Below are 12,634 nucleotides of genomic sequence, written 5' to 3' on the forward strand. Positions count from 1 at the left end.
TAGGATGTATTTTAATTACCTAAGTATTCAAATGATTGTTGGATTGCTTAAGAAATTTCACAGTAGCAAAAATGGTATGTATACTTTCAACAAATAATCACTAAAGTGCTATGAACTCCCTCCATTCCAAATTGGCTCACACCACTGGAACAAGTGATGTCTATATTAGAGAACATCAGGTTTCATGACTTGTGAGTAGAAAGCCACTATGTAATCAATTCTGTTGCACATAACAAATGAATAAATAAATAAGTGAAAACCCAACAACAACAAAAAAACACCCACAACCATTCAAGCATTATTTATTGCCTCTTAGCTATTAATATATAGACAAGAGTGCAATTACACAGTATCATGACAGAGGCTGTCTTTTAGTCTACCTGGAGAATTTGCTTGTGCACTTGTGAGAATTTTAAATGTAATATGAGCTTTATAGGTTCAACCATGCTGCAGCCACTAAGATAGAACTGTCATCTCATATAACATCTTTCATTTTATCAAAAGGCTCAGAAGAGTTCATATGAAGTCATGGCTCTAAGCAGTCCAAGCAGCAATCTGACATAAACCAAGGGAAAGACTTCAGGATTAGCCAGTTCTGTGTGTGGTACTCGATAAAAAGGAGAAAACTCCCCTCTAGCTGTTTTATCAGTTTAGAGACTTGGAATATTCCCTGGTTCACTGTTAATGTGGCACTGTATATTCATTAAAAGGGGAAAACAAAATATAAGCGATATATCATTTCTTAACTGAACATGTCATCAGTGCCTTACATAATTTACCATATATATGGGAATTACAGTTTTCACAAAATAATCGTATTTATGGAACTGTCTGTCATTCATGTCTTAAGAGTCCATCTGATTTTATTCTCTTGCAAGGCTTATTCTTCCTGTTGCTTCCTCGCCTCCTCCCTATCCGAATGAAAAAAAATACTATCTGCGTGAACATGTAAATAAATGTTATTAATTTCATGATAATAAATTAAAGGCTGTTTTAAATTACATCAACTTGGTTCTCTGAAGAGAGACTAGTATTTTGAGAAGATGCCTTAACAAATTGACACGTTTCCCACATTTACCTGTAGATGGCATTCATCCCATAGCTGTATGTGGCTCTTATGAGGATCCTCTTTACGTTTGCAAGGATAGTCATGAACTCCCTCCTGTTGACTGGCACATCAGTGCCATGCACAAAGAAAGATTCTGGTTTCAGCACAATTTCTTCAGTGTGCACTTCAGAAGGCTGCAGGTGAATCCCCTCTTTTGGAGTGCTGATTCTCAAGTCACGTCCCTAGACAGAGCCATGAGAGAAATTTACATACGAAAAAAATGTTAGAAAAAAATCTCTATTACTGCAGCCAGCTGGGGCACAGGATTTATCAAATAATATATTTTAAAAGAATAATAAATATCGGGAATAATATTCATCTTTCATAAACTGAAATGGGCTTGCCTGATAAAGTAGAAAGTCAATGCAAATTCATACAACCCTGAGCAGCACAGAACAGGTGTGCTGAAAGAACAGTAAAGGATGAACTCAGCCAACCACAAAGAATATTGTTTTATTATCTATTGCAATATTGTTTGATGGTCCTTTAGGAGATTTTAGTTCTCTTAACCATGATGATTTTCTGATACTAAAAATTAGTTGAAGATACATGCACCCTACAGTTTTGTGTTCTCAACCAGGCTTCACACTGAACATCTGAAGATGCAGGCAAATTTCTTTCTTTCTTTCCTTCTTTCTTTCTTTCTTTCTTTCTTTCTTTCTTTCTTTCTTTCTTTCTTAATATTTCTATTTATTTATTTATTTATTTATTTTGTGGCAGAAAATACAATCACTTTACCTCTATGATGACATCAGATTGGACCATCAACTGAGCTCTCTCTTCTTGTTTTGTGAAGTCATAGGAGACTGTAAATTTCAGAAGTCCTCCAGCAGCTGTTACCTGTGGAGAAAAAAAAAATAAAAAAGACAGGAAAAATGTAATTAAGTAAATTTTAAAAGGTTTTAACCATTCAGGGGCAATTTCCTCCAGTGACAGCATTTCCAGGACATAGACATTTAGTGTTGCAACACCGTATGCAGATACCTGGGGATTACAGTCCTATGGAACATTCTGTTCTTGTTCAAGTGTCTAGAAATCATGCTCAGTCAGTTTTCTTCTGTGCCTACTGAACGCTGTAAATTTCCCAGACACACAGACTAACAAAGTAATCAGAAACAACCCTAAAATCTATGCAAATTTCCACTTGATACTGACATTAGGTTTTCGGTGCAATTCAGCTATATGGTTCTCATTTAGGCTGAGGCACTACATCAGCAACCTGAGCAACCTTTAAAGGATTCAATAACTTCAATATTGTTGATGGGGTAAACTACCAAAAAAGAAAAAAGATGGGTGATGCTTTTCTTAGAATGAACTGCAACCTAAAAGAAAGTAAGAATTTTCCCTGATGGAGTCAGATAAATTTACTTAAAAAGAATGTTCCAGTCCTTCCTTTCAGTTTGATTCAGCTTTCAGAGCAAGAGGCCATTAACCAGACTATTTCAAGTCATACCAGTATTTTTTTCCTATGCTCCTTTAACACCAAAAGCCAGGCCACTATAGCTTTGACAATATAGCTTTCACATGAAAAATTTAAAAATGTAAATCAGTTTTAGGATGCAAATCAAAAACTGCAGACTGGAATGACAGTGTTCAGTACAAAACCAGGCTTTTTTGTTTATTGTTTGGAAACAGTATAAGTAAATCAGAGGTTGCAAGAACTATGTTTTGCTTTTTAAGTGCATCTGCCTCATACTTCAGTGCAATGTCAGCCTCCTCTCAGATACTATTAAAATCACAGGGATCCTTCTGCCCTTCCAGGGCATACTGCTACCACAAAGCAAACTCATGAGGCTTCTGTGAAGAGAATAATCTGATTATTTCCAAGGACATACTGTGCTGTCTCTTGTTCATCATACTAGATGGCTGGCACACAGTAACAGAAAGCAGTGAAAGTCATCAACTTAGTAATGTGTTATATTGTGATATTTCTAATTTAAGGAGAAAAAAAAAATATGTCCCAGTATTTAAGGAATGGAAATCAACTAATTTTGAATTTTACATTAAGGCAGAGAAATCCATGAACTGCATCTGAGGCTGTAAAACTGGCTTAAAATCAGAAAATTCACTCTAATTCATAATCCAAAAGCGGGATGTTTATCTGCATAATATCCAAACCCTTTAGGACTAAGCAGAGGAGAAGAGAGGAGAAACTGTGCTTTATAATAAATGCAGACAGAAAACAGTCAACAGTATAAACATTGGGCAAAAACTGCTAGAAAGGGGTAGACAAATAGGCAATAGTTTAGAGAAAGCAAGGACTTAGAAAATATGACCAATAGGAAATGCTAGATGAAAGGTGTTTGACTAGTCTGGAAAAGAGAAAGCTAAGAAAGTAGAGGAAAACAATATACCAGAATGTAAAAGAATGGAAAAATAAAATGGCTTTTCACAAATGTGTCAGAGGTACTCTAGGTATGACACCTAGTAGCTGGAATATGACTGGAAGCCTCTTGAGGTCTCTGCTAGCCATAGCAGTCTGAATTTCACAGCTTCAACTGACAGGATTTGCATATCACAAATAGGATCATACAGTAAAGTCAAGGTCACAAAATGGCACTTAAACAAGAGAGTTTCTGGTAGTTCAGAACATATATTTACCTTATGTAATGCACAATACCAAGGTTGATTAAAAACAACAACAACAAAAACAAAATAACTTACACAAAGCAGAAAACACTGCCTTCTGTTTATAAGGGTCATTTCCTTCCTCGGTGTATTTGAAATACAAGTTTGTCCAAAGAAGGTCAACAAAGCTGGTGAAGGGCCTGGAACACAAGTCTTATGAGGAGTGACTGAGGGAGCTGAGATTGTTTAGCCTAGAGAAAAGGAGGCTCAGGGGAGACCTTATCGCTGTCTACAATTACCTTAAAGGAAGCTATAGCAGGGTGGGTGTTAGTCTCTCGTCCCAAGCACCAAGTGAAAAGACAAGAGGAAATGGCCTTAAGTTGCGCCATGGGAGGTTTAGGTTGGATATTAGGAAAAAATTCTTCTCTGAAATGGTTGTGAGGTTGCCCAGGGAAGTGGTTGAGTTGCCATCTGGAAGTATTCAAAAAATGTGTAGATGTGGTGCCCAGTGACATGGTTTAATAGTGGACTTGGCAGTGCTGGGTTAAAAGTTGGACTAGATGATCCTTGAGGTCTTCTCCAACTTAATTGATTCTATGATTCAGTTACAGGCTAAAGTCAGATGTCAATCCACATGCTCCATAAACAGTTATGTTTCATCTAGTGCAAAAATTTCACTGATTTGACTACAAAGGGAATATGGAAATTGAATCACCTGTGAGATCACTTCATTTTCATGGGAGACTGTTGTTCTCTGTATCACCTGGCAATTCTGAGTTCTGCCTCAAGGACGGTCATCTGAGGCCATATCAATACCAAAGAAAACACAGCATAAAACTTTGCCTTGCTGGTGACAAAGGCATGTATTGTTGAAACCAGAATAGTTGACTAAAAATGTCAAGGAAGTTCCACAGTATTTCTTTTCCAACCAGTTTGTATGTGTATATATCAAATATTTCTCCCAGCGCAGTAGGCAGAATCTATGTGTTTAAGGAGAATAACAAACTCCTCAAGAAATACAAATACATGAGAGAGAAATAACAGTTACCTTAATTCTAATCCATTAAGTTTCTGATATTTATTTACTTATTTATTTATTTGGTTTTTCAGTTAACTGTACATGTTTGTTTGCTTTATATGCTGTTAAAGAATATATCCAGAGAGCAGAGAAGACTGGGTATAATACTCTGATAGCTGCATTCTGGGCAGTCCAAAATGCTCTGAAGCAGGAGAGAAGGCTCCTCTCCTGGGAACAAATGCTCATGTTCAACAGGAAGAAAGTTGGAGGGCAGGAAGAAGCACCCTACTACCTTGTGTGAACAATGCATCGATGTTATGCCTGTCACAATAAAATCACTTTTAAATGCATCAGAGTCTTAATGAGGTAGACATCCAAACTTTTTCCTCAGTACCAAAGATTGTGAGATCACCTTTTTTTCTGAGAAACATTTTATTTTTAAATACTGATGTTATAAAAACTGATGTTTTACTCAAAAGTGTGTCAAATTTGAAGCACCATTTTCTTAAACATAAAAGATATTTCAGAATAATAGGAGAAATATATGCATATATCTATTTATGCATATACAGCAAAGGATTAGTAGGTATGCTGAAGCATGTAAGAACAGAATGAAAACATGATCATTGTCATGGTGATTATAAATCTGGCCATCAAAATAGGCTTACTGCCTAAGATTCTGAGGTGGTATAGTAGGAGGAAGGATGTAAGACAAGACATTGGCTGGATGGTCACACTCAAAGGATTGCAGTCAACGGCTCAATGTCCAAGTGGAGATTAGTAACAAATGGCGTTCCTCAGGGGTCAATAGTGGGACTGGTGCTTTTAAACATCTTTCTCAATGACATGGACAGTGGAATCAAGTGCACCCTCAGCAAGTTTGCAGATGACACCAAGCTGTGTGGTGCAGTCAACACACTGGAGGGAAGGGATGCCATACAGAGGGACCTGGACAGGCTTGAGAGTTGGGCTTGTGCGAATCTCATGAGGTTCAACAAGGCCAAGTGTTAGGTCCTGCACCTGGGTCAGGGCAATCCAAGTACAAATACAGGCTGGGTGCAAAATGGATTTGAGAGTGGCCCTGAGAAGAAGGACCTGGGGGCACTGGTGGATGAGAAGCTCAACATGAGCCAGCAATGTGCACTTTCAGCCCATAAAGTCAACCATTTATTGGGCTGCACCAAAAGAAGTGTGGCCAGCAGGTCAAGGGAGGTGATTCTCCCCCTGTGCTCTGGTCTCATGAGACTTCACCTGGAGTACTGCATTCAGCTCTGGGGACCCCTGAACAAGAAGGGCATGGACATAGTAGAATGAGTCCAGAGAAGAGCCACAAAGATTATCAGAGGGCCAGAGTGCCTCTCCTATGAAAACAGGCTGAGGGAGTTAGGGTTGTTCAGCCTATTAAAGAGAACGCTCCAGGGAGACCTTATAGAGACCTTTCAGTACCTAAAGGTGGTCTACAGGAGTGCTAGAAAAGGACCCTTTTTCAGGGAGTGTAGTGACAGGGAAACATGTAAGGGTTTTAAACTAAAAAATGATAGTATTAGATGGGATATAAGGAATAAATTCTTCACTATGAGGGTCTTGAGGCACTGGTAAGAGGTTTCCCAGAGAAGCTTTGGATGCCCCAACCTTGGGAGTGTTCAAGGCCAGGTTGGATGGGGCTTTGGGTAACCTGGTCTAGTGGGAGGTGTCCCTGCCCATGGCAGGGGGGTTGGAACTGGATGGTATTTAAGGTCCCTTCCAACCCAAACCATTCTATGATGCTCTACTGTAGTCAAACAACTTTGTGCAATAAAAGGTATTCAGGCTAGCCAGATTCAGGTGATTCCAATACAAAGAATGGTGCAACTACAACTAAATAACTAACTACAAAGAACAGAACATTAACTAAGATAATCTGGCTAGCTAGACGGGAAACAAACAAACAAACAAACAACAACAACAAAAAACCATTTTCAGAGGAATTACAAAGGACCCGTATAAAATATGCAAATGACATATATGGAAACTACATTCAAGTTTCATCAGATGATGACACTGAAAGAAAAAATGGGTTTCACTCAGAAAGGGAAGAAAGAAGAAATATTCCATGATATAAGGATGGAATTAGATATCTAAAAGAACACAAAGTCTGAAAGTCCTTAATGGTTGTATATCTCAAAGAGACCGAAAGAATTATCACTACTAGTCTGCAGTGCCTGTTGTTTTGAGAATATATATATTTTTTCTCCTCTAAATACTTCATGCTAGTCTCTAGTCTCTAGTAAACATACTATTTAAGGATGTCTATTAGATAGCATTTGCCTCAGACTCCTGACAGGAAGAGACACAGCTGCAGTACCCACAAATAGGTACTCCTCTGGAATTATATCCAGTTTTTAAGTAGGAAACTATTAAAATTCCATCTTCAAACAGACTGCAGAACTTGCCACTGACACTAGAGGAGATGCATTCCAGGACACCATTGAGGAAATATCAGACCATTAAATTACATTCAAAACATCAGAAAGTTTTTACATCCAGTGAAACACCAATGGAAGACTTTCAAATCATCTCAGTTCATATTTATATTTTAAAAATAATGTAAAGACATAAAATACATTTCAGAGATGAATACATTGTTGCACGGTAAGTGTATTATTGAAATAACATGCATGCACCTTCCTCATATGCTTAGTAGTTAAATTTGTATTTAGCTCAGAGAGGCTTTGATCTCTGGCCTAATTCAATGGAATGTGAAGCCTTCAAAACCAAATGTAGATTACTGCATTAAACTATATTTAGACCAGTACTCATACAACACCAGACCTTAGAAATGAATGAAATAAAAAATGCCAACAAATATCAAGAAGTTGGACAATCTTTTCCATCTTTATTGTTAGTGTTCCCATCAGAAATACAGTCACTGACACTTCCTATCAAAGAGACAAGCATTGCATACAGAGTTAATATTTTTATTAGACCAATATAGCTGTACTACAGCTATAGAAAGATGACAAGCTTGTGGAAACACAAACTCTGCTTAATATTACATTATTGTCTAGATATACATTAGGACTATACCAAGTGAAGAAGTGTTACCAGGAAAAAAAAAAAAAAAAGAGTCAAAGAATTGGGCAGAACATTTCAGGTGGAGAATGCTAAAACACATACCACTGAATACAAAACCAAGGAGTCTCATGGCATGCTGCTGATAGTAAATCATGGTTCTAAGAAGTGATATTTTTTATTTAGAAAATCTACTCAAAACAGACAAAAAAAAAATGTTTTCTGATGTACCAATGAATGTTCTTTTGCTTGGTGTCCTGGTTATGAGAAACTACACAGATGCTCAGTTTTTCTATGGCTCTATGATATTCCTGGTGGCAATATCTACCACTAGATGCAGTGCCTGAAGGTAATGAAATCACATATTATACAGTTTAACATTCCCTGCTAGCCTTCTTGGATTTCCATGCTATACAGCAGCAATAAAATGCTGAAGTTTATTTGGAGTCTTTCACCTTCACAAACTCTCTAGGTACACATATATTTTATGACAGATTTCAGCAAATATAGATATTTGCCACCCAAACATCATGTCTAACTACATGAAGGAAATAAGATTGCTCCCAGTTTATTTTTTGTAGCCAATTTAGTCCAAAATTGATTGGCACCTGGGTAGTTGTGATATGATTTGACAAGGTGGTGAACTAACAATTTACCATCTTAACAGATGGCTCTAAGTGTATACGTGTTCTTCTAAGCAGATCACTAATGGCAGGGAATGGTCAAAAGGCTGCTTTACCTAACATAATTCACTTTTGTTTAAGGGAATATTCCATTGTTAATCCATCTCTCATCTGGATTATCATCTTCTTTAGGAACATGTCTTGGCTGTAAATTTATGATTTTTAATTGGGTTTTGTTGATCTGGTTTTCATGCTGGTTGTACAGAGAGGGAAGGCAGTGACTAGAAAGGAATTCCAATGGAATCATCACCAAGAAAACATCAAACTTTTATTCATTTAGTAATAGCTCTCAGTAAAGATTGTTAGTTAGATTGTGTTAGTTCTACGCAAGATCCAATCAGAGATTAAATAGACTCTCCTCTCTTAGACTTGAATTTAGATAGGATATAAAGGCTCTTCTGAGCCGTCAGAAATATTCTGAGCCTTTAGTAATATTTCAGATAAAAAAGGGAGCAGAATAATCATGTTCCATTTGAATGACAGTACAATGACAGTATAGTTCTGGCTAGCTTAAAAAAAAAAAAAAAAGGCACTTTTTTTTCATGGTGAACTTAAATTTTTCTACTGAAAGAACGGGCTCTTTCTCCCAGTTCTCTCTGGGGAGTTACTGCAACACCTACTGCATGAAATATGTCGGCTAGTCCAAAATCATACAGTTTCATTGCTTAAGTATACTCAGAATTCTTCTATATAAAGTGTATAAATTGATGCTACATTCTAGTTAAATTCATTTATTCAGAATACTGCCTTAGAGAAATTAATGGAACAAGGAAGGAATAAGCTTATATAAAGTAACCTGACTGCTATATTGCTTGGTTCAGTGGCTTTCCATAAGTGTTCTTCTACCACACTGAACCATTCAAAGGGGAAACCAAGCATTTCAAGCCATTCACTGCTACCTCCAATTTCTTGAAACAGACTACTGATGACAAAGCCTCACTTTTATTATAAGAAGATTTTCAACTTATTCTCTTCTGGAATCCTATCAAAAATGTTATGATACAGTCTCTTATTTATTTATTTTTTTTTTCTATTTCCTTTGTCACAGAATCACAGGATGGTTAAGGTTGGCAGGTGCCTCTGGAGGTCACCGTTTCCAACACCCTTGCTCAATCAGGGCCACCCAGAGCAGGGTACCCAGGACCATGTCCAGGCAGCTTTTGAAGATCTCCAAGGAACAGACTTCAGAGCTTCTTGGGGCAACCTTTGCCAGTGCACATTACCCACACAATAAAGAAGTGCTTCCTGATGTTTAGACAGTACCTTCTGTGTTCCATCCAGTTTGTGCCCATTGCCTCTTGTCCTGGTACTGGGCACCACTGAAAAGAGCATGGCTTTGTCTTCATTGCATCATCCCTTCAGGTATCTACACACATTGGTTAGATTCCCTCTCAGCCACCTCTTCTCCAGGCTGAACAGGCCCAGCTCTCTCAGCCCCTCCTCATAGGATAGGTATTCCAGTCTCTTAATCATCTTGGTAGACTTCCACTGGACTTTTTCCAGTATGCCTAGATCTCTCTTGTAATGAGGGATCCAGAACTGGACACAGTACTCCAGGTTTGGTTTCATCAATGCCAAGTAAAGGGGGACGGATCACGTCCCTTGCCCTGCTGGTGATACTTTGTGTAATGCAGCCAAGAATGCCTTTAGCTTTCTTAGCAGCAAGGACACATTGCTGATTCATGTTCAACTTGCAGTTCACCAGGACTCCTAAGTCCTTCTCTGAAGAGCTGCTTTTCAGCTGGGTGGCTCCCTGCATGTACTGGTTTCTGAGGCTGTTCTTCCCTAGGTGCAGGACTTTGCACTTCCTCCTTGTTGAATTTCATGAGACTTTTGTGAGCCCACCTCTCCAGCCTCTTAAGGTCTTTCTGGTTGGCTTCTTGGCCCTCTGTTGAGATAGCCACTCCCCCCAGTCTCACGTCATCCATGTATTTATTGAGGGTGCACTCTATCCCATCATCCAGATTGTTAATTAAATTAAACAAGACTAACCCCTGGGGTACTCCACTTGTTACAGGCCTCCAAGTAGGCTTTTCTCTACTGATCAGTACCCTCTGGGTCCAGCCATTCAACCAGTTTTGGATCTACCTCATGGTCTGGTCATCTAGTCCATATCTCAACAGCTTCTCTGTGAGGATCCTACAGGGGACAATGACAAAGGCCTTACCAAAGTCCAGGAAGACAATATTCACTGCTCCCCCCTCATCCATCAGGTTGGTGATTTCATTATAGAAACTTATCAGGTTGGTCAGGCATGACTTCCCCTTGGTGAATCGTTTATGACTACTCCTGATGATTTTCTTCTCCTTCATGTTAGAAACCTTTCTAACATGGAAATGGTTTCCAGAATTAGCTGCTCCCTCACCTTCCCAGGTATCGAGGTAAGGCTAACCAGCCTATAGTTCCCCAGGTCCCCCTTATTGGACTTCTTGAATCTGGAGCATGTAGTGGGTTTACATATCAAGGTTTTGGTAGCAGAGAGCTGCAGGTGTACCCTCTGTGAGAAGAATCCAGAAGTTGCTCCATGTTAGATAAGGGCCAGTTTCAGCTGGCTCCAAAGGGACCCAACGCTGGCCAGAGCTGAGCCAGTGCGCAACATTGGTTGGGTCTCTGTGAAAGCAGATTTAAGAAAGAAAGAAAAAAAAACTACTTCACAACAGCAGCTAGAAGAGCGAGGAGTGAGAACAAGCCCTGCAGCCCCCAGGTCACTGCAGCAGGAGGGCAGGAGGTGCAGCAGGCACACAGCAGCAGTTCCCCTGCAGCTGGAGGAGAGGTCCCTGGTGGAGCAGGCTGTCCCCCTGCAGCCCATGGGTCCCACATGGAGCAGATCTCCATGCTGCAGCCTGTGGAGGAGCCCCCGGTGGAGCAGGTGGATGTGGCCTGGAGGAGGCTGCGGCCCATGGAGAGCCCCCTGGAGCAGGCCCCAGTCCAGAGCTGCAGCCCGTGGAGAAGAGCCCACGCTGGAGCACGGGGTCTGGAGGAAGTTCTACCGTTCACAGTAAACCTGAATATTAGTCAGGCCCATTAGTCAGGAATGGGTTGCCCAGGGAAGTGTTGGAGTCACTGTCCCTGGGGATGTTTAAAGAAAGGTTGGACCTGGTTCTTAGGGACATGGTTTAGTGGGTGACATTGGTAGTAGTGTAATGTTTGGATTAGATGATCTTTAAGATCTTTTCCAACCTTAATGATTCTATATTAAAGTTTCCCAGCAATGAAAATAGAAGGATCATCAAATGTATGGCTTGATTAAGAGACAAATAACATCTATCCACAGAGCATGTACAACTGATAACAGACAGGTAGCAACCAAACTCTGCCAAATCGTATTTTATATGTACCTTGACCACGTCCCTTCAGTATATTTTATATCAATATTTGAGCAGTTCTGATCCTTTCTAGAACATATCGGTATGAGCTATAGCAAATTCTTTCTATATACTGTGTCTGATCAAGTCCCTGTACTCTATCAGACAAATACCATGCATTCAGATTCAAAAACAAATAAAACATACATAGATAAAGAACATCAAAAGGGAAAGGCGGTATATTACAATAAGTATCTCTTCAATCATCCCTTGCAAGTATCCCTTATTTTTGCTAGAATACTAATATCAAGTGTAATCAGAAAATCTAAAGCTTTTTGATTTTTTGGTCCTCTTGCATTTTGCTTCTTGCTCTAGAATGAGCATTGCACACTTTTTGGAAAGTGGTTGATGATTCTTGCCATCCTGAGAATAACAATCTCATGCTTATTTCCAGGCCCTTTGTATATGGAATAGTTTGTCACATTCAAAGTAGCTCAATTAAAATCACACACAATTATTTAATTCAATTTATCAGCTATAATGATAGTAATAATAATGGTAATAGTAATAGTAGTAATATTTTTAGTTGAAAATATTAAGGAATTCAATAATAAGCCTCTTATTTGTGGTTTTTCCAAATTGTACCTCTAAACTCAGCCCAGTCTCACTTTTACTGAGATTATTAGCATTACCATGTAATAACCCTGGGTCCCTTACTCTTTAGATGAATCAGACTGTATTATTTGGAAGAAAAGAAAAAATAGACATCTAAATGATATTAAACAATTCATTTTGTTTAATACAGAAGATCAAAACATTCAGTGATATCATGCAACTCTGAAAGGAAAAATCAAAGAAATCTCAGTTCCTAAGGAAGACTAAGGAAGAACTGCAGGATAGC

At 38.9% G+C, this 12,634-nt stretch overlaps 1 protein-coding gene across 6 annotated transcripts in view; it reads right to left on the bottom strand.

Annotated features, from left to right (window-relative positions):
- Nucleotides 1-12,634, bottom strand: part of LAMA2 (laminin subunit alpha 2) — a 390,777-nt gene that overhangs the window by 171,212 nt on the left and 206,931 nt on the right. For all 6 annotated transcript variants that reach the window (XM_035321576.1, XM_035321577.1, XM_035321575.1 and 3 more), the window contains exons 13-14: nucleotides 1,847-1,948; nucleotides 1,079-1,290 (exon numbers count right to left, since the gene is read on the bottom strand). In XM_035321576.1, the coding sequence (XP_035177467.1) occupies nucleotides 1,079-1,290; nucleotides 1,847-1,948 (314 nt within the window). The remainder of the gene's footprint in view (nucleotides 1-1,078; nucleotides 1,291-1,846; nucleotides 1,949-12,634) is intronic.

This window comes from Oxyura jamaicensis, chromosome 3, assembly GCF_011077185.1.
Source record: "Oxyura jamaicensis isolate SHBP4307 breed ruddy duck chromosome 3, BPBGC_Ojam_1.0, whole genome shotgun sequence".
Taxonomy (NCBI): Eukaryota; Metazoa; Chordata; class Aves; order Anseriformes; family Anatidae; genus Oxyura; species Oxyura jamaicensis.